The sequence below is a fragment of the Mustela putorius genome, unplaced genomic scaffold (assembly GCF_011764305.1).
Source record: "Mustela putorius furo isolate JIRA1106 unplaced genomic scaffold, ASM1176430v1.1 tig00537227_pilon_pilon_pilon, whole genome shotgun sequence".
Classification (NCBI taxonomy): Eukaryota; Metazoa; Chordata; class Mammalia; order Carnivora; family Mustelidae; genus Mustela; species Mustela putorius.
Genome location: NW_025422368.1, coordinates 14672216 through 14695785, shown reverse-complemented (window position 1 = coordinate 14695785; position 23570 = coordinate 14672216). Strand labels below are relative to the sequence as shown.

The window sequence follows — 23570 nt, the reverse complement described above, 5'->3', positions numbered from 1 at the left end:
CATTCTTTTCATGTGCAACACAGGACATTTTCCAGGACAGACCATATGATAGGCTACAAATTAAGTCTCAATAGATTCGAAAATAGGTACCATACAGGGTAACTTCTTTGACCTCAACAAGATGAAGTTAAAAATCAGTAACAGAAATAAAACTGGAAAATTCACAAATCTGTAGAAATGAAACAATGCACTCTTAAACAACCAAAAGATCAATGAAGAAACCACAGGGGAAATTAGAAAATACTTAAAGACAAAAAAGAAGATAAAATATATATACCAAAACTTACGGGACACAGTGAAAGCAGTGTTAAGAAGGAAATTAATAGCTATAAATTCTTTCAGTAAGAAACAAGATTCAAAGTCAACAGTCTAAATTTACAACTTAAGGAACTAGAGAAAGAACTAAATCCAAAGCTAGCAGAGGGAGTGAAATAAGATTAGAACAGAAAGAAACAAAGCAGATAAGAGAAAAACCAATGAAATGAAAAGTTAGTTCTTTGAAATGATCACCAAAATTGCCTAACCTTTAGCTAGGTGGACTAAGAAAAAGAGAAGACAAGACTCAAATTAACTAAAATCAGAAACAAAAGTGGGGCCATTACTACCAACATCACAGAAGTAAAAAGGATTTTAAGAGTCCTATGAACAGTTCTATGCCAACAAATTGGATAACTCAGATGAAATAAATAAGTTTGCAGAAACACAAAACCTATCAAGAGTAAATAACAAAGAAATAGAATATATGAATAGACTTGTAACTAGCAAGATGATTGTATCAGTAATTAAAAAACAAACAAACCAACCTCTTGACAAAGACAAGCCCTAGACCCAGTGGCTTCACTGTGAATTTTACCAAAATTTAAGAAACCATTATCAATCCATCTCCAAGTTCACCATAAATTGAAAAGGAAGGACTAGGGGCACCTGGGTGGATCAGTGAGTTAAAGCCTCTGCCTTCAGCTCAGGTCATGATCCCAGGGTCCTGGGATCGAGCCCCGTGTCCGGCTTTCTGCTCGGCGGGGAGACTGCTTCCTCCTCTCTCTCTGCCTGCCTGTCTGCCTACTTGTGATCTCTGTCTGTCAAATAAATAAATAAAATCTTTAAAAAAAAAAAAAAAGAAAGAAAAGAAAAGGAAAAACTATTTTCTAACTCATCTTGTAAGACCAGCATTACATATACTAATGCTAGACAAAAACTGTAAGAGACTAATACTCTTCATGAACACAGATGTAAAAATCCTTAAAAAAAAAACACTAGCAAACCCAAACCAGCAGCATAGTATAAGGATTATATCCCACAAACAAGATTTATTATTGAAAGGTAAGAATGGTTCAATATATGAAAATCAATGTAATATGACATAAGAACAAAATGAAAAGAAAAAAAAACCACATGATCATCTCAATTTACAAAGAAAAAGCATTTGAGAAAATTTGCCACCCTTTCATGATAAAAATACTCAAAAAATTAGAAGGACATTATCTTAAGATAATAAAATCCATATAAGAAAAACCTAAAGTGAACGCCATACATACTCCAGAGAAAAGACCAAAAGTTTTTCCTATAATATAAGGAACAAGGCAAGGATGCCTGCCTTTCTGCTTCTATTCAATATTCTAGTCAGAGCAACTAGAAAAGAAAGAAAAGGCATCCAAATTGGAAAGGAAGAGGTAAAATGATATCTCTTCAGAGATGACATGGTCTTTTACGTAGAAAACACGACAAATTTCCCCAAAATTATTTTAGAACAAATGAATTCAGCTGAACAGAATATAAAGTTAATAAACACATAAAAACACGGTGTGCATTTCTCCACACTGACAACAAACAATATAAAAGGGAAATTACAATAGTAATTCTATGTACAACAACATCAAAAAGAATAAAATACTTAGGAATTAACTTACCCAAAGACTTGTACATGGAAACTACATTTTTTTTCTGAAAGAAATTAAAGAAGACATACATGCTTGGAAACACATCCCAAGTTCATGGACTGGAAGGCTTAATATTGTTAAGATGTCAATACTACCCAAAGTGATCTACAGATTCAGTGAAATCCTTATCAAATCCCAATGAAGTATTTTGCAGAAACAGAAACTGATCCTAAAATTCATATGAAACTCTGACAGTCTTTTCAAGAGTTTTCTCAACAAATGCTACTGGAAAAACTGGTAAAAGAATGAAACTGAATTCTTAATACCATATGAAAAAATTAATTCAAAAAGGATCAAAGACATAAATGTAAGACCTAAAACTATAAAATGCGTAGAAGGAAAGAGGGTAAAAGCTTCATGACACTGGATCTGGCAATAATTTCTTAGATATGACACCAAAGGCACAAGCAACAAAAGAGAAAGTAAATAAACTGGACTCCATGAAAATTTAAAAATTTTGTGTGTCAAAACTATATTAACAAAGGAAAAAAACCCACGGAGTGCAAGAAAATATTTGCAAATCATACATCTGGTAAGAGATTAATATTCAGAATATAGAGAGTACTCTTAAAACTCAGCAACAACAACAAAATAAACAGGTCACATTTAAGTCATATCAATATTTACCAATCTTTCCTAGTAGTACAACGTTTAGTATAAAATAACTTCCCTCTTTTATTTAAGTTACCCAGATTAATTTCTTTAGTGGCTTTCACCCAACTGTTGGGATATCCTGTGTAGTCCTTCATGAAAAGGACAGATTCCAAAATAAATATGAAGCCTACTCTTTCATCTGGGCATAGATTTGGTGAACTCCTTTATTCGCTTGATTAAATACTTAAAATACTGAAGTGTAGGCTGTCTGGAATTTATCGAAGAGAATGCAAATAATGTTCAGAACATTAAAACAGCAAGAAAGAAAATGTCCCTTAAACATGATAAATATTTCCTCTATTATTAAAATATGTAAATAACAGGAATCCTTTCTACTCAAATACTTCCTTTTAGTATTTAACATTTCATAATTTTAAATTTTGTATCTTATGAAAGAGTAACTGATAACTACTCTGATTAATATTCCTTTAGTCAATTTTTAAGAACATCCTCCATATAAGACTCAGGTTTAGAGGCTCGAGATTCACAGGCATATGTTCTAACTAGTGCTCTGAGGTATTCTGAAAATCCAAACATGTTTACAAGGTTCTGAGGTTTACAGAAACAGGAGCAGAAACATGAACTGCACGGTCAGCACCCTATCATGAATAAGACATGTAACACTGTTCTAGAAACTGCTTTCAGTATTTTGGCATATCTCTCAGTGGTTTTTTAACAGTCAAGTCATTACTTCAATAGATAATAAAACTACCTATACAGTCTTATAAACTGAATATAGCTCTAACTGGAAATGTGAAGATTTTCTAGAGGTTTCATGTAGAGAGAAAAAATCTCTTCCTGATGTTACCTAATGGAGAAAAGCTGCTTGGCTGACACAGCGATCTAGGTGTCATTACATAATTAATAGCACCTGCAGAACCAAAGCTTTTAGTTTGTTCACACATAAATGGAACAGTAATAGACTCTGCATTAAGCATTTTAAACAGGTAAGAGTCTTCTTGGCCAAAGCCTTTAGTTCATGTATCACAATATAACAGCCTGGTGAGTGCTATAATAATGTTTCCCTCCCACTGTCTTTATAAAATATTCCACTACATTTTCTGCATTTTATATAATTTTTAAAATCTTGAATTTCACAAGTTTACTGCTACATTTGATCCCTAATCCCAAAACACTTGAAGAGTTTCAGGTTTTCATGTAGCTATAGGAGAATAATCAAATGCAAAGTAAACTAATAGGAAATTACTGAGTCATATGAATAAAAATGTTTCCTGAAAAGAGCATAAATATATTAATCAAAGCATACCCCTGGCATCCCCTTATGTCATTTAAAATATAAATCTATATATATATCAGTACAAGTTAGTTCCGAATTTCACGCTCTATTGAAGTTAATAAAATGTTTAATACTTCAAATAGCATATTCATAATGGGTAGCCTACATTTAGCTAGAATTTCTCTTTTTTAAAACAATAAAATACCAAACAAAGAAACATTTCATTTGCTATCATTACCCTAAAACCTGTTTTTCAAAATCAAAAAGTGTTTATGCAGTGCTACAGTAACTTGGCTAAATCTGGTCTAGTGCATATTCAAAGATTTTAAGGGACAATTAGAAAAGTTAAGGATATTTTTTGATTAATCTGAAAAATTTACTAAGCTTCACTATGTTCAAAGCACTATCCTAGATACATAAAATGTGATTGCTTTATTTCAACATATATTGAGCTTCTATGGAAGTGTGGAATACAGAGATAAGCAGTACATACCCTTGAAGTTCCTGAAACACAAATAGTTAAATGAATCACCTTTGAGTAAACTGGGCAAACAAACATTACATAAAAGTAGAAATTAAATCATATGTGTAAATGTAGGCTTAGTATCAAATGCATGTGTTGTTGAAAATGAATTAAATTTCTAGTAACAAGAGCCTGGTATGGTAGATATTTGTTATTAATGCCCCTTCATTTGGATTCTTTCTGTATCTCTAAATAATCTCTAAGAGGCAAAAAAGATACCCAAATCTTTTTTCTCTTACAAAAATAAAAAAATGCTAGATATTTCATCTATCAGAAAAAATTTTTAATTTCAGAGCACTAATATTTGGCATGCTTTGACCCAATTTGGGCTTGCTAGATTGGGCAAATAATCTTACTCCTACTAGAGGAGTCTATACAGTAAATCCATGTTACTTCTAACATACAAATTTAGTGGCTTAATTTGAGTCTGTCAGTCCTCCATTCAGGCTCCGCTTGCATTATTCTGTGTGAATGGTGGGACCAAGAGTGCTTCTTCTAATCAGTAGGGGATACATAAAAGAGCTAAAATGCTAGGTTTTCTTCTGTACGGATGCAATTTTAAAAATTAAAATTAAAAAAAAAGGTGAACATACTAAGTGTAGAATTAATTTCTTTAAAAAGCTATTTCAGAGAAACACTTCATTTATGAATTTGACTACATTTTGCCCCCTTAATATGTTTAAATAACTCACAAAAGATGCCCAGTTAAAGTCAGCAGCTTTAATTTTCTACCCTCTCCACCAAAGGAGTGAAAACAATTGGTGCTTTATTTTATTTTATTTATTTATTTGACAGACAGAGATCACAAGTAGGCAGAGAGGCAGGCAGAGACAGAGAGAGGGGGAAGCAGGCTCCCTGCTGAGGAGAGAGCGAGATACAGGGTTCGATCCCAGGACCCTGGGATCATGACCGGAGCTGAAGGCAGAGGCTTAACCCACTGAGCCACCCAGGCACCCCAACTGATGTTTTTTTAAAATATGCAAGGATAATGAACCCTAGACTAGAAGTTTTGAACAATGCAAAGAGGAGAGACAAAGGTGACTTGCTTAAAACAGCAGAACATATGGACGATGCTGGCAAGAAGCAGGATGACTGAGATGGCATAACTCTGGAAGGTTCAGGAATTGGAGGTACCAGCTATTTCAGACAGGGACTAAAAATAAGGAGACTGGTTGAAAACCTCTGCAATAATCAGAAAGAAGCCTTGTCTCCCTCCCAGTGCTCTTACCCGACCCACACCTGGAGAGGAGAGGAGGTTTACTGTCCAGAGACAGTGATAAGCAAGCTGGCAGGTTTGAGGACAGCACGCACAAAGAAGGCCAGATGGAAAGCATGGTCTGAAAATCAAAGTGTCTGGTCTTAAACCTTCTGAGGGAGAACAACAGTCAAGTCTGAGGGCAGGAAAAAAAAGACTTCGTGGTCTCAAATTGTTTTACTTCCCACTGAGCTTTTCACAGGCAACGAGTGCAGAATAAGAACCACCAAAAAGAAGGAGTTAGGCTAAATAAGAGGACGTGGGACCTGAGACGCAGGGAAGTTAAGCAGAAGAGAAGTAGAGAGCATCCAGATCAGAGGGGAGCAGGATAACGGAGGCTCCGGCAGGAAGGTGTGCGAGAAAGGGGAGGGGAGGAGACGCAGATTCACAAGGACGGATTTCCAGATGCTTCTCATTAAGATTAACTAACAAGACAGGGTTATACAGTTCCACTGAAGAGGGTGTGGAAAAGATGAGTGAGCGGTACGCTGAAGACTGAGCAAATTAAAGGAGGAGGCAATTATTTTCTGTAGAGGAGGAAAAAGTGTTGATACAAATGTATTAGCCCACAGGTCAGGTTCCAGGGCCCAGGGTAAGGTGGAGAAGCACGGAGCCTGTCGCGGGAGCAGCGAGGAGATGACGGGCAGCACAAGGACACGTCATCACAGCATGCGAAGCTGGTGCACTGGAAACAGTACTTCTGTAGCCATTATGATGAAAACCATAAATATCAGTTAATCCACAAACTTGAGATACAATCATAAGGGGGGTTGTGAACAGGGGGCTAGTGGTGGGAAGTTTCTCATCTCCATAATGGAAAGTCAGTGCAGAACTTCAAAAAATCAAAGTCAATGAAAATTATATAAATATTATTTATTTAGGAATACAGACTCAATTACAGAAGGAAATACCTAAAAAGAAGGAAAAGCAATTGCCTTTGGAGAGTAAAACTCAGGTAAGAGGAAGAGCAGGTCAGGGACAACTGCTTTTTGTGATAAACTTTATACTACTTTGACTTCTATATACATAATACTGTGATAAAAATTAAAATGAAAAATATCAATAACCTTAAAATAAGTCTGTGACTTTTTTAACCCACTACATGACTGACTCAACTTCAAGGGTATAGTCTATCATTTACTAAAGGAAAAAAAAACAGCAAAATGCGAAAAAGTGCTTTCCTGTGCTTTATGAGATCAATCTTCATCTGGCAAGCCCTTTGATTCATACTCTACCATTAAAATAACGAGCTAACTGACATTTTTTCCGGTTGCTGAAACATTATACACATGCAACATAAGTTAACAATATAATCTGAATAATCAAATTAGTACACAAGTTGGCTTTCTAAGGAACATGTGGAAACAAAAACTGCCTTACTATATGATTCATGCTGAGAAGCCCTAGTCATTTGAGCTTTTCTGATTTTTAGAAATCATCTGAATTATCGATCAATATATCCACATGAGGAATAATTATGCAAATACAACTTACAAACAACTGATATATAGGAATGATCTTTTGCCCGCTTCATCTCGAAGTCGTTGTCACAAGCACACAAGCAACATCTAAACTTCCTTCTTCCCCAACCCAGGGCAAAAGGAACGTTCTACTATGACCAGAGTTCTCATCACTACAGCTGACTTGCGGGTGCTTTTGCTGTCGCCACTCCATCTCTCCTGAGCCCCTTCGCCTACCAGTAGGGTCTGGCACCTACCTACACCCACACCTGCACCTTGAGAACCCTGAGTCCCCTGAGCATCTGTGCTTTTTGATTCTACTCCCACCTGGGAATTCTGGGGTTGAGGGAAAAACACACTTGGAATCTCGGGTTATAGCTTGGATGTTTTCCTGTACAGCAATGATAAGATTGTTTCACTATTTTCAGACACAATAAAGAAATCTGTGTACCACCTTAACATACAGTTTCTATCAGGAAACGTTTCACAATTTTCAACTGAACTTTAAATTCTTAACAAACAATTAGTAAGCTAGAAGTGAACTCTATAAAGACCAGTGAAAGAAATACTCTCCCACAAAACAAACAGCCAGAATAAGAACACCTACAATTATAAATGCTTGTCCAAATTTCCTTGTTTGCATTTTGTCCTAATTAGGAAAATATTACTAGTTTCAGTATGTTGTATATAACACTATCTTATTATGATACTGCCATTTCACTGAGGTTAATTAGTAAAGTCCTCATTTTATTACTCATGTAGCTATTCCCTTCTTTACTGAAAAAGCTTCATCTCACTGAACTACAAAGAGACCCTGCACGATATAATTTGGCAATCGAGTTCATGCATTTCCTAGAACAGGTGACAGGATAAACCCAAAGGCTATATCAACTTCTTTCTTCCATGCTGGTTTCAGCTCTGAGATTTAATGAAATGAATTGCATACAAGGGTGATTCTGATTTTATTGTATATTACTCCAATACTTCTCCAACTGTGATGCTTGCCAGTCTACAGAGACTCAGGCTAAGAGGGAAGAAAAGGGATTTTTTTTTTCTTTCTCCATTTTTTTAATCAGTTTACTAAGGATTTGGAAAAGTCAGGCACTTCAGATAAAGGTAAAGCCCAATATGACTACATTTCTTTTCCTGACTATTGAAGATGAACAAATGGTCCAATGCTTAAAATAACCCCACAAATACTTATTTCCCATCTTGCAAAATTTCAGCAAAGCCTTATGATAAAAAACCAGCAATGTGCAAATAATCATTAATGACATCATCTGGTTCTGAAGTAGGGAAACTAGAACTAGCATTTGTCTGCATTTCCAATACAACCAGTATTTTCTGAGCACCCACTGTGTGCTGGGCACACTTCAGAAGGAACAAGGCAGATGAGGGCTCTCCTCTCATAGAGCTTAATGAACAAGTAAAACAGGATAATTTTAGGCAGCCATAAATACTATGAAGAAAAGAAATGCAGTGATATGAATGAAAGGATGTGGCTCTTTTCAAATAGGATCAAGTCCTATCTGAGGTGGTGACATTTAGACACAGTGACAAGGAACCAGTCACAGGGAAGATCTAGAGGAATATCTTTCCAGCCAGAAATAAAAGCAAAGTTGGAGATTCTGAGAAACAGATGAAAGAAAAGAAAAAAACAAAAACAAAAAACTCCTGGTGTGGCTAAGATCTACTGAGTGGTGGGGAGAGGGGGCAGGAGAAGAGGATGGTGGACCAAAGAGGGGCCAGATGGGCAGAGTCTATGGACCATGGCAAAGAGCCAGGTTGACTTGAAGGGTGGTGGAAAGCTACTAGAAGGTTTTCGGTAATGGAGAGTTAAGATCTTTATGTTTTTCAAATGCCGTTCTAAGCGCTCTGTGGCAACTGGCTCATGGCGGGTAAACATGGCAACAGGAAGACCAGTGAGGAGACTGGCTACTGCAATAACTGAGCAAGAGGCAATGATAGCTAGGATGGCCGGTAGTAGGGAAGATAAAGATAAGGAGGAGGAAATAGGACGGAGCTGAAGTTCTCAGACTTTCTTGCCTCATGAAGCCCTTTGTGTCCCAGTAATTTTTTTTCACCCCTAAGCCAAAAGAAATACCTAATGGTTCAGCTTCTTAAGGAACAGACTACCTAATAGTAGTAGTCTGAACATATCAGGGTTTCCCTTACAAATTTAAGATAGCTCATATCTCTACCTGTGAGAAGTGTCTCGTACCTGTTACAGTTTGGGAATCATGGTTTTGGAGCTTACTTACTAGAGAATGGGATGTGGGGAGTAAGAATAAAGAAAATCATCCAAAGATGATTCCTATACTTTGGAACAAGCTGGACAGGTGGCAGAGCCACTCACGAGATGGGTAAGAATGCCGGAAACCACAACCACCCCAAGAGGCAGGTTATACCCCACTGGCAAATAAGGAAGCTGAGATTCAGAGTGGCTACAAGTCACTGAAGGCAGCACAACTGGTCAGGAAGCAACAAAATCTGACACCAGGCCTGTCTGATGCCATGTATAGTAATAATGTAATAAATAATATGCTGCTATGAGTTAGTCACATCAGAGTACCTTAAATGTGGTTTAATCCTAACCACATTACTAAATAGGTCTGATTCCAAAGTCAACTGCCACACATTCTCCTCTTAGCTGATAAAAGTGATAGTAAGGTGTTGAAAAATGGCAGTCTCATCCATTTAGCCTCAAAAAAGAAATACATACATATATGTATATGTATGTATATATATACATATGTATGCATATATATGTATATGTGTGTGTGTGCATATATATATATATATATATATATATATATATATGAAATAAAGGTCTTAGAGGTAGAAAAAAAAATGAAACTGAACATTTTACAAATGTCCACAGCTGCTGTTGTAATGACTGCACTATACTTCCATTTCCAAAGCAAGACCAATCTAATTGTCTGCCCTCATCTTGACCCAGCCCTGAACAGGATATATATGGGGAGAGTTCTAAGTAGAATATTTCTTAGGGCAGCCGGGACAACTTCAAAAGCCCTGAAGGAGCTCAACCACAGGGAGGAGCAGGGAATGCGGGGAACAAGAGAGGACACATACACTCTAAGAGGCAACACGGTCCCCCTGAAATCTGGACTATAATGTAAAAACGGAACAAATGCGAAGATTCTGCACTTTCTGAAGAAAACATGCCTAGGGGCTAAATTTAGTCCTTGCAAATAGTCTTAGATACATGATTAAATTTCTCAAACATATTAGTGATAAGTGGCTAAGGAGAGGGCCTTAAGGAAGTTGAAGAAGATTATGAGAAGAATCCAGGAGGAGGCTCTTAATTCTGTGCAGGAAACTGAAGTTAAAACTGCCCAGTTCAATCTACTTTATACATTTTGTATTTTCTGGGACTATGTGTTTTTCTGGAAGTGGAAATAGGTGCACCTTATATTTAGTTCTGTACATTTTAATCTTCCAAGTTCAAAATAATCTTATCAAAATAAATGAAGATGTTCCAGCAAGAGACACTGTTCATTTTTCTCCCTGCCATGAATGACATGTCATTAGACTATTTGTCTCTGCACTGAGCAGCTTAATAGCATTTGAAATCCTGCAATTCTATCAGTCACAGGAAGCATAATCACAAACTTGGATAGAAGTCACTAACTTAGCTCTTCAGTTGCCCTGAGGAAGAAGGAACCAAGAGATCGGACTAGCAGAAATAGCATGGATCTTCAGTGTTGAAACTCAAACTAAACCCTCAAAGAGCTTCTGTCCAGTATTATAAATTATTAGAAAGGCTGTTATAGTTTGTCACTAATTCTAAAGGTCAGGACTTATTTGAGAGTAGTTTTGAAAGATCCTGTTCTCAAATCTTGATGCTGTAGCTTGTGTTTTCCTAAGGCTGTAACTGCAAAATAGTTAAGATGACACTCACATAGTCAGACCAAGACAGTTCCAATTAGAACACCAAGGCTATGACCTGGACTATAATCAAAATGAAAGCAAAACAAAACAGTAATATGAAAAATCTAGCTGGCTCTTCCTGGGAACTACTTCAAGGAAAGCAATTTTACTATGCTCCATGCATAAATTAGCCCGGGGATGCAGGGTGATGGCATGTGACCTGAGTTTGGAGGTCTTTTAGGGTAAGGTGGATATTTTGACTTGGGAGAATGGTGTATTTGAAGGCACTGAGGCCTGGATTAGTTTTAATCATTGGCAGAAGTACAGGATGTTCCAAATAGCATGAGGCAGAGCGTGTGGGAAGTGGCTGGACATAGGGCAGTGCAAATGGACCAAAGTCAGGACACGAGGGGATCTAGATATTGAGCTCTGCTGAGAGCTGCAGGAACCAATAATGACTTTAAGTCAAGAAGGGATAGGATCTGACTTTGTTTCAGAAAGGTCACAGGCAGAGACAAGAATAGACTGAGGGAGGTGAGATTTAAGGCAGAAACATCCTGAGTCTCTTCCCACAGTGTTGCCCAGCCCCTGGCCTCACAGACCTGGTCCACCTTGATGCTCCCCTCTTAGGAATTAAGACTTGATACAACTCCATTCAACTGACTGTGAATGCTGAAACTCAGAGGGACATTTAAGGTTATGTGGCAGGGTACGGCCAGGTTCGAACGACAACAAAACACCAGTGGAAGACCTCAAAGAGAAAGAAGGAAGAGGGTGCGTGCAGCCAGAAGAGCAAGGATAAGATACAGTGTGGATACAGAGGCTGAGCAAGTGACTCTCCAGTTCCCGGTTTCAGCCCCTCGCTACGCCCAGCTCTATTTCCTGCCTTTAGTCTCTATGCCCTTACTACAAACCCCTTTATTTTCCTTCAGCAACATTTGAATGGGATTCTGTCGCTTGTAAACACAATGAATCCTGTCTGAAGCGGGGACTGAACACAAACATATAATGAAAACAAAGCACCTGGGTGGCTCAGTTGGTTAAGTGTGGCCTTCAGCTCGGGTCATGATCACAGGGTTCCTGGACTGAGCCCCCTGTCAGGCTCCTTGCTCAGTGGGGAGCCTGCTTCTCCCTCTGCCCTTCCTCCTGGCTTATGCCCTCTCCCTCCCTCCCTTCCTCTCTGCCAAATAAATACATAAAATCTTTTTTTTTTTTTTAAACAGAATAGAAAAGATGTAAAAGATATTAAGCAAGTAAAGTGGAAGGAAATTGCGATGGCTGGATTTGGAAGGGTTGGCTCCCATACACAGCCTTGGGCACCCACTGGCCATACTCTGCACCGCAATGGGGATGACAGGAGGCCACACTGGAGGGAAATGGTACGTATTCATTTTGTACCTGAAGAGACTGATGAGAGTAAGATATCCAAGTAGAAATGTCCAGCAGATGGATAGAATTGTGTATCTCAGAGTTGTTCATATCTGGAAATGTAGGTGAGGTCATCTCTCATATGTGGATGGTCATCAAAACCGTGAGAGTAGAGGAAATCTCCAGCAGAGCTGCAAGCTAAGGCCTGAGGAGCACTGACATTAAGGTGCAAAACAAGTAGGCAAAGTCATGAAGGACACTCGAGATGAAATGCTGTGATGTGCCAAGAAAGGAAAAATTTTTAAGGGAACCATGCCCATGAGATGAGCGCCTAGATGCTTATCTTGCTGAGAGGATAACAAAAGTTGAGTGTGGAAAGGAGAACAGAAGCCCATAATATCATCTGACTACCTCACGTAAGATAGGCATTTTGGTGCCTCATTTCATTTGGTGCCTCATTTCATTTGCAAAGGAACTTTTCAAGACGGGTGGCAGCATATCTTCTTAAAGATGAGGGGGAGGGGCGCCTGGGTGGCTCAGTGGGTTAAGCCTCTGCCTTTGGCTCAGGACATGATCTCAGGGTCCTGGGATTCAGTCCCGCATCAGCCTCTCTGTTCAGCAGGGAGCCTGCTTCCTCCTCTCTGGCTCTCTCTCTCTCTGACTATCTCTCTGCCTACTTGCGATCTCTGTCTGTCAAATATATAAATAAAATATTAAAAAAAAAAAAGATGAAGGGGAAACACCAAAGTTCCCTGGGGATAGGCTAAAAGTCGTATTGTATACCTCTAGTCCCTGGCAGAGAGCCTTCCCTTCCACTGATTTGTTTAAAGAACGAATAAAGAAGTGAACATTTCAACAATTTTAAAATGGTCTACATGGACCTAACCAGACTGGTTCCTCTCAAATTCATGTATGACTTGGGGGACAGGGTTTTGCTTTACGGATACAGCAAGTCTATTTCCTAGGGCACAGCCCCGAATTTCATGCTGCTGTTTCAACTCACTCACAACATCTCTATTTCCTCTACTTACCTTTCAGCAAAACATGAGTCAGAGAAAGGGCAGGCAAGGAACTCATGTTTTTATATTACCAAAGATGTCCTGGGGAAACCCAGAATCTCAGCTGCTGATAGTTTAACAAACCATGGAGATAAATCTCCATTAATTGCCACAGAACCTTAAATTCCCAACTGATTCAGAAAGGATACAAAAGGATATGACAATCTTTTGATGTAAACCACAAGTCATGCCACATGGGGTATACTTAGCCACAGATTCTCCCACCTCCTATGGAGGCATTATTAGCTCTGATCATTCAAAGGTCATTGAGGTCTTTTCTCCTTGACTTAAGATAAAAGAACACATATAATACTGAAGTGGACAACACTCCTAACACAACTATGAGTTAGAAGAAAAACACTATTATGATTCCTTTCTGTATCCTGAAAATAGAGACATGCATGAAAGAAGGATATTATAACAATTCTGTTATCTACAGAGGATGCCTCAAATCCTGGATTAATGGGTATGGGCCAAAGAGTATGCATTGACTGTGGAATATCTCTGCTTTCCACAGATTCCCTTGAATTCGCAAAATGCAACACACAGTGAGAGACTGTGGAATATCTCTGCTTTCCACAGATTCCCTCGAATTCGCAAAATGCAACACACAGTGAGAGACTGTGGAATATCTCTGCTTTCCACAGATTCCCTCGAATTCACAAAATGCAACACACAGTGAGCTAGCATGGACTCCATTCCTCCCAAAGGCCTGAACCATAAATACTGTTCTCTTCTAACCACTGTAAGAACTGTATATAGGAGGTATTTTCCTCATTTCCAGATCACTGAGACCCAGAAGTTAAAGAAGCATGTACAGTCTACACAGCAAGTGTGCTAGGTTTGGATTCCAACTCGGATCTAATATCAAATGTTGTATTAACACTTGGTATATCACATTTCTGGCCAGAAAACAACTCCATATATAGAAATTTCAAAAATATAACAAAAAGGGCACCTGGGTGGCTCAGTTGGTTAAGCGACTGCCTTCAGCTCAGGTCATGATCCTGGAGTCTGCGTATCGGGCTCCCTGTTCAGCAGAGAGTCTGCTTCTCTCTTTGACCCTCCCCATTCTCATGCTCTCTTTCTCTCTCAAATAAATAAACAAAATCTTTAAAAATATATATATGACAAAAAATCATTTATATATGCTCTCTTCATGTTCCAGGTAAAGCTAATCTGTTTTCTGTGTTCCTACAACATATAATTTTGGCTTTTACGCTGCATTATTAAGTATTTATGTCTAACTGTTCAGTAGAATACAGACTTCATAATGACAAGAATTATAGTTTCCAAATATTTGAAGCTCTACCAACAATATAGTAAATGTTGGCTGAAGGAATAAATGATTACTTTGGCAGATGTAGTTTTAAGATTCTTGTGACAGAACAAAATTATTTGTGAATTATACCAAAAATATCTCTGAAAGATAATAATATCCAAGGAAATATATTCTCATCGCTTCTTATGAAGCTCTCATTTTATTACTTACTTTCTGTATAGTTAGTGAACTTTCTTCACTAAACATTAACTTGGTATAACCACGGAAAGATACTATAAAAATCCATATTCCTACTGTGTAAACATATTTTTACATGTACTTAAAGACACAGCAAGATTTTAAACAGATGCTCCTCATGCCCTGTCCTTTATGCTCTCAGCTCCTCTCTGAATTCCCCTGTAGTTATCATGGAAACTCACTGCAGAATCCGAGTTTCTAATTAAATTTGGGACTTTACTTCAGTCCCAAGAGCTCTGGCCCCCGGAGAGAGGGGCTCAGGGAACCCCCAGAATGACTCACAGAGAGGGACTGAAAATGGTGAAAAAATACTTGTGGAATAATTCTGAAGCACATACTATACTATTCCTCATTTCAATCAGGAATAGTATAGTTTTTAGGGTTTCGTTCACCCCCAACCCCCGACCCAAAAAAAAAAAAAAAAACCCCTGCATCCAATTCTTTGTCTTGGGGCCTGTTTGGGGGAACTCAAACCAAGAGAGGTGTGCAACATATACACAGGGAAATGCGAAGCAATCAGGAACACTAGAAAGCCATTTGGTTTAGAGTTTCATCTGATGAGAATGCTTTGCTCTACATGGTAAGACAGTGATTCGTCACTAAAAATGGCCTCAGACTCCAGAGGTCAGCCTTGCATCCTTTCCCTTGTGCAGGATTTGAGAGATCAGTGAAGTTTACTGGGCTTGAGCCTACCCTTACAAAATTAGGAAAGCCCTGGAAAGTTCTCTCACATCAGGTTACAGCTTTGCAACACAATCTTGGGGCAAAGAAGTACTATCAACCATAACCAAGACTGTCCTTCCAAAAACGATGTACTTTGGAAATAAAAATGTGGTCTTAACATAGAAGAAGCCAAGCATCCAAGACAATGACTGGCAGGTGGTAAGCTTTAACCAATCTTCCAAAAATTATGTCAACAAAATACATTTTTCTTTTTATACTAAAACCAATCTCCTATAGTTTGATTACTTTTCATCCAAGAAAGGTTTAAAACATTTCAAACACGAATGTCTTAGCTTCTACTTTACTTGAAACTCCATTTTTTTCCTCATGCAACTGTATATTAAAGTTCACTTTCATCTACTTCACTTGATACGTAATTTAGAATGAAAGCAAGTAACTGGCATGCCTAAAATCCCACCATGGAGACAGATCTTAAAACCAATTCTTTCTTGATTCCGGGGTCAATATTTTCCCCAACACATTAAACTCATCTTTCAAAGGAGTCATCCAATGAACACAAATGACTACAAAAACACATATCCTGAAACATTCCAACGAGGTAAGCATGCTATCATTCAACAGCTTTTCTGGATTATGTTCAGAGTCCTACTGAGGAGGCAGAGGGCTCACTTTAGGGAGCAGATGCTTTGGTTCATTCATCCTGCCTGCTGAAGATTGCAGAGAGCAAACCCTCACCTCTGGTTCAAGTTTATAGCAGGAGAAAGCATCAATCCTTATTGTTTTCTTCTTATTTCCTGTCACATTTATTTTTCTCTATATTTACCGCCATCTGGCCATGCCTGCTTGTTGTGTATGTTTCCTGACTGCCTGATAATTTTTTAACCTAGGAGAGCTTGCTGAGACTAAAATAGTAGAATGGAACACATTCAGAAATATTGCCCTTATGAAATTAATTAATTAAATATGAATAATAAATATAAATGACTCACCCAACCATCAGGCTGGCTTGTCCAAGAACTCTAGATTAGGCATAAGCCAAAGGCCTTAACTGGGTACCAGCAGATTAAGGAATCTGATGAGCTTTATGATTTTTAAGATGGATACCAATGATTAGCTCACCATCATTCTACATTTCTTTCTTTTTTTTTTTTAATCTTTGGATGGTATTGAATTCCACTAACTCAGATTTCTTATAACACACCCAAACAAGCTTTAAACAGTCAACTTTGGGTGTATTTCAGGTGTTCTACAACTAGAGTAGCTCATGGGACATGGAGTCATAAATCAGGGTTCCACTCTCAGTGCTAAAACTTATGAAACGACAGCAAACAAGTCACTCCACTTACTAAGCCTTAGCTTCCTTCACTAGAGAATAAGCAGAAGAACTGCCGTGCCTACTTGTTAGGATTTTAAAGAAGATAAAGAAAGATCATGTCCATAAAAATACTTTAGAGTGTTACATATGTAAAGCAATAAAAATGTTTGTTAACATAGTTACACCATTAGAGAGGCTAATATCCTGTCCCATTTTTTTCCTTTTCTGTTAATATCTAAGTGAGTTAATATATATCATAGTATATGGTATTTAATGTTCATTAAATGATAACCATTAACATTATTATTATAAAGACATATTTTCCAAAGGTCATTATTATCTCTTGTGAATAGGACAGAAGAAGAGATCACCTGAAAATTAAGGCCATACAGTTATGGAAGTAAGAGTGTCTGCCCATCCAACATAAATGCCTACTTCCTCTTGCCATTTTCAATGATGTGGACGGAACTAGAGGGTACTGTGCTAAGTGAAATGAGTCAGTCAGAGAAAGACAACTATCATGTGATCTCACTGAAATGAGGAATTTGAGAAACAAGACAGGATCATAGGGGAAGAGAGGGAAAAATGAAACAAGATGAAACCAGAGAGGGAGACAAACCATAAGAGACTCTTAATCTCAGGAAACAAACTGAGGGTTGCTGGAGGGGAGGGGGATGGGAAGGATGGGGTAGCTGGGTGATGGGCATTGGGGAGGGTATGTGCTATGGTGAGAAAAAAAATAATAAATTTAAAAAAATAAAAAAACAAACACCTATTTTCTACCCCTACTTTAAGTTAATAGAGAAGGGAAGAGTGGGAAGAGATAAATCTGGGGACTCTAATTAATCTAAGAGAAGAATCAAAAGTAGAAGACTGGCACAGAGTATCCTAAGAAATTTATTCCCTCACAATCCTTTTTACTTGAAGGTTCAGAAGCTTACATTTCTGAATGCCCTTCTCCTCTTTACTACTGATCTTCAAGTGAGCCATTTCACCACTTGGTCCTCTCAGGTAAAAATCTTATAACTTTCATCTGTCCAAGATGGAGTGATATATGTTCATCAGCATGTTATCAAGATACAGCTTATTTTAAGTTCCTCAAAAGAAGCAAGATGCTCTCAGACCTCCACAGAAACAAGCGTTTATCTTATTTTCTTACTTTCTCTTCCCTCCCTCCCTCGTGCTCACATATCAACACATTTTGGCTGTGGTAATAAAGGTAATGGGGAAAGGGTTCAAAGTATTAGCAGTCATCAGATAAAGTTTGTTAGATGAAAAATGTAAAGTTTTTGACTTTATGAATAGAGTTTAGAATAGATCACAATAAGAATTTCTCAAGAGAGTTTCCTTCACTATATCATCAACCTCATTTATCACCCCTCTCTCTTTAATCACATAGGGAAATATTTTATTGGTCTAGGACATACAGTGCCATAATAACAACACTTTTATATCAGGAAAGCTAGTACTCCATTTGCTCTGTTCTTTCTCTCCTGTGAAAAGAGAATAATCTATTCAGCATGTCTGAAATTATTAAATAAAGTCATTAGAAAATTACTTCTTCTAAGAGTTAAATGTAGTGTCTAAAGTAAGTTATACTTTTTAGAATTTAGAAGTCCTCTGTTCAATAGGATAGAGGATAAGGTATAGATTAGGATATAAATCTTCATTATCACACAAATAAAAATACACATATACACACACACAGTATTTTTTTCATTGTAAAGGATGTGAAAATTTAATATTCCAAGAATAAAATGTATTTCATTGACTGAGATAGGATACTAAATAGGTCAAGGAAATAGTAACAAAAATCCTCTGAGGGAAAAGAGAGAAACCTAAACATGGTAAGATCATATAATGCAATTATAAGGATGATTTATCTTTCAATATTTTTTCATATGATTTTTCTATCAACTTTTCTTGGTGAGAAATAGAATTCAAAATACCTCATGATCCAGGTTCATACAAACTTTGGGGTGAAAGATGGGTTTTACAAAAGGATTTCAACTTCTACAGATTATTGGGTTTGGGCTATGAATACAGAAGAGTATTGTCTACTTTATTTCTCACTTAGCTGGGAAGAAGATGGAAAGAAAGAGTAAGAGTAAAGAGATACACATAATGGAATACCCATAAAAACAGAACTTCAAATTAACAAAATGGCATTTTTTAAAAGATTTTATTTATTTATTTGACAGAGAGAGAAAGGTTACAAGCAGGCAGAGAGGCAGGCAGGCCGGGGGCGGGGAGGGGGGAGCAGGCTCCCTGCTGAGCAGATAGTCCAATGCAGGGGCTCAATTCCAAGACCCTGAGACCATGACCTGAGCTGAAGGCAGAGGCTTAACCCACTGAGCCACCCAAGCACCCCTGAAATGACATTTTTAAAATAAGAAAAAAAATGCAATTAATATTTTCTACCAAAAACAACAAAGACTAAACTATTAGACTCTAATTAAGAGATTATTTTAAATTAGAAAATTTATGGTAATTTACTGAATCTTAAGAATGGAAAAAAAATTACATGCCACACCAATTTTACAGACTGAGAGAGTAGAAGAAAATATGTTCTATACGAGTCCCAGATTAGTCATCCTCCATGCAGATGATGACAGTAGTGCAATCTGTTACAATGAAAGACTTACACTAAATTTCATGGGCTTAAAATATGAATGTCTGAAATTGTGTATTATGAATAACCACTAGTTATTTGTCATAGATATTGAATCACCTGAGTGTCTAACCCTCTAACCTCCAGACATTAAATGTCATATTAATTTCTTTAGGGAGTTGGTCAGATATTTTGCATCATGTAGAAGCAATCAAAATCAAGCCATCATTTACCTTAGCTTATTCTTCCTACATTCCAGGATTAATACTCAATTGCAAGCAAAAGCTGTATGACAACACTACCTATGTTATGTACAGTTTGTGATAACCAAAGCACAAAATGACTATCATTAATCTTACGAAATATCAGAATTCTTTTTTTTTAAATTTTTTTAAATTTTTTTTTTATTTACTTGACAGACAGAGATCACAAGTAGGCAGAGAGGCAGGCAGAGAGAGAGGAAGGAAAGCAGGCTCCTGCTGAACAAAGAGCCTGATGCGGGGCTCGATCCCAGAACCCTGGGATCATGACCCGAGCCGAAAGCAGAGGCCTAACCCACTGAGCCACCCAGGCGCCCCGAAATATCAGAATTGTTAACGCCCATACCACTTTCTCTCACCTTGAGAAGACCGAGTATTGGGAGAAATGAGCGCCTTAAAATTTGGCAACCTTCATCAGCACAGTTTACACTAGATATCTATGAATGGACTATGACAGTGATTTCAACTAGGACACATTCACCTAAGCCACTACCAATCAATGACAGTTGGTTCTGTTTGTGATATTTTATAGGAATACAAAAAAGTATAAGAAAAATTTATTTTGTCAAATTCAAATGCCTAGAAAAGGGCAGAACAAACAAACAAAAAGAGATTTTCAAAAACAGAGAACATATTTTAAATTGGGTTGATAAAAATAGATATTCACATAGGGAAGTACTGCATTGCATTATTTGAAAACATGGTGTTAGCCTTATTACAATTCTGTTCTAACACCACACTTAGGATGGTAGACACAGAACAGTCATGCTATACCACAAACAGAAAGCAAACAAACACGCTGGGTACTCTACTGACAGGCCTTTATAGAGCTGATAAAGGTGATGAAAATGAAAGTATATTAGACGGAAGGAGGAAAGGACCAAAAATTAAAAATGGAATCCAGGAAGTTATATTCTATCAAGGATTATGATTAAAATCAAATTCACAGGGGTACCTGAGTGGCTCAGTTAGTAAGTGTCTGAGCTGATTTCAGCTCAGGTCATCAACTCAGGGTTGTGAGACCAAGACCTGTACTGGGCTCCACCCTCAGTGAGGAGTCGGCTAGAGATGCTGTCTCTCCCTCTACCCTTCCCCCTGCTGGCACATGCGTACTCACATGCTCTCTCTCTCATAAATTAAATAAATAAATAAATAAATCTTTAAAGTGGTATTTCTTAACATATCCTGATTTAATCTAATGGGTCACTAATGGACCCTAGTCACTATCTTTTAATAATTATTTTAACCAGTTCACTCTTCTCAAATGCTTATTAATGATGTTATCATATCCCAAGTAACTTCAAAGGGAAATAACAAGAGTCCTAAATACAAGTGCTTTACCAAGTAAAATTGAATTTTACATAATTTATATTTTTGATAAATAATTTTAACCAATAGTGGAGAAAAACTTCTAAAATTTAGCAGGTTTTCATCTAACAGTTAGTTTATCAGCAAAACTCATGACTTTCCTCTAACAATTCATATTCTATTACCTAGGAACTTAAAAGTCTATTCTGTGAAGACTGGAATAATCCTGCAGAGCCCTTAGCACAATTTGAAATTCCACATTAAACTGTGAGTTTATTTTATTTTATTTTTTTTTTATGATTTTATTTGTTTATTTGACAGGCAGAGATTACAAGTAGACAGAGAGGCAGGCAGAGAGAGAGAGAGGGAAGCAGGCTCCCTGCTGAGCAGAGAGCCCGATGTGGGACTCGATCCCAGGACCCTGGGATCATGACCTGAGCCGAAGGCAGCGGCTTAACCCACTGAGCCACCCAGGCGCCCAAACTGTGAGTTTATTTAATGTGTTTCTCCCACCAGCCTATATATGCTGTGAGGTCAAGAAGCATGTCTACTTTATTCACTTCTGTGCCAATAAAGTATAACAAAATAAATCATCTCCTTCTAAGTCACACATTGATAGGTTAAAAATTGTAAAGTATCTTCCAAAAGGGAGGATCCTACACAGTTAATAAAACAAATCACCAAAAGTCCTACTCTTTTTTTTCTATGTAAAATTATTCCTTCACAGTCTTTTCAGTAAAAAGCCAGAAAGAAATACATACATGATGGTGTTAATGCCTGAGAGCTGTTGGAACATTTGTAGACCACAACCCACAATTAAAGCTCGGCGAGTTGGGGGATAACTCAGCATTCTGCAGATCACAGGTCCAGCTTTTTTAAAAAAGAAAGAAAAAGAAGGACACATCTATTATTTTCAGCTCCCACAGTAATTATTCCCATTAGGATCAATTTTCCCAAATCTCTGTGAAATCAACATGACCAGGCATTGTAAAATGGAACATATAAACGTTGACAGAAATCTGGGCACAATTTATTTCCTAAAACAGATTACTATATATTTGAGTTCAAACTGTAAAAGCAACAAGAAGCAATTCAAGTTAAAACAATTTACAGTACTAGGAAGACCTACATAATTAGAACCGTCAGAAATTATTCTTCCTTAAATCCCTACAAACTGCATTAACTACTTTTTTTCCACTTCCTTGGAAATTAATTATTATTTAAAATCCACTTAATGTGAAACTACTTACAAAGTCACCAGCAAATTGCTTTAATCAACCCAAAGAATGGCATTCATTAAAACAATTAAACAAGGAAAAGAATTCATTCCAATTTATTTGACTTATGTAACAAAATTCACTCCAATCTATTCAATTAAAGTTAAGGAATTTGGGCATGATATAGGACTTGGTTGTGGTTTATATTATTAATAAATGTTACCCAAAAAAGAAAATAAAAGAAAAAAAATGTCTGTTTAATAGGGGGGTGCATACACATACATATACACAGACACAGATACACACTACACATACACACACGCATTATTTTCTAGATTTCAAACAGTTCCCTAAGTGGCGGCATTTGATGATCATTTCAAAATATAAATGGGCTTTCAAAATGGCACAGATGCCTCGGTCTCTATATCAGAACTCTAGATCAAGTCTGGAAAGCCGTAGATATGAAACACTGAGGCCTTAAGTAAAGTGCCCCTTAAGTTCCCAAAAGTGCTTCAATTACACCTTCACTTTAGCTTTAAGAGGCATTCTATGCAGCGTCCTTGATGGGGCCAGAGCGGACTCCACCGGACTACAGCATTCCTGCTGTTAGAAGAGATGGCCTGGGATCACTGAGATGTTAACTGATTAATTAGAGGCATTCTTCCTGGAGGCTAAGTTTCATCAGTGAACCCTAAACCAAGTCAAATTTAAAATCCAAGGACGTTTCACCATTTCAGGAACCTTTTGGATATCTAATATTCTAATTCACAAAATGGAATAAAATATGCTGTTGTCTTGGCAATAAAAGTTAACATGGGATGTCCAGCCAGGGTATTAGAACTGAACATTACAGGAATGAGAATATTCACCTCTACATGGGTGTGGTTAAAATCATATGAAGACTTGATTTACTGCAAACGATTGTGTCCCGCAATGTTAAGACAAGGACAGGGATAGAGAAGCATTTATGGTCATTGAAAGCTTAATGAAGTGACAGCCCATTTAGAAAGCAGGGAAAGAGTACTATAAATGTCAACTGTTTTAGATTCAAGTAAAGCAGTATTAAAACCCAGTAGATCAGAAAGGCTGTCTGAAACAGGCAGATTTTGAAAGCTTTACTGTGACAATATTGAAATATATCTGGATCAGTTGTCTCAAAGGTGAGCAGGTTTGCCTGCAAATTCAGCTATCTGTGAGTGAGCCACAACATAAAAAACACACACAGCATCATAAAAAGATCTACTGATTTCCAAAAATCAAAAAATCTAAATGA

At 37.4% G+C, this 23570-nt stretch overlaps 1 protein-coding gene across 2 annotated transcripts in view; it reads right to left on the bottom strand.

The window, feature by feature from the left end:
- The window catches only part of SLC2A13 (solute carrier family 2 member 13), a 378234-nt gene that overhangs the window by 191690 nt on the left and 162974 nt on the right, over positions 1-23570 (bottom strand). For both annotated transcript variants that reach the window (XM_004771838.3, XM_013045480.2), the window contains one exon: positions 21842-21950. In XM_004771838.3, the coding sequence (XP_004771895.1) occupies positions 21842-21950 (109 nt within the window). The remainder of the gene's footprint in view (positions 1-21841; positions 21951-23570) is intronic.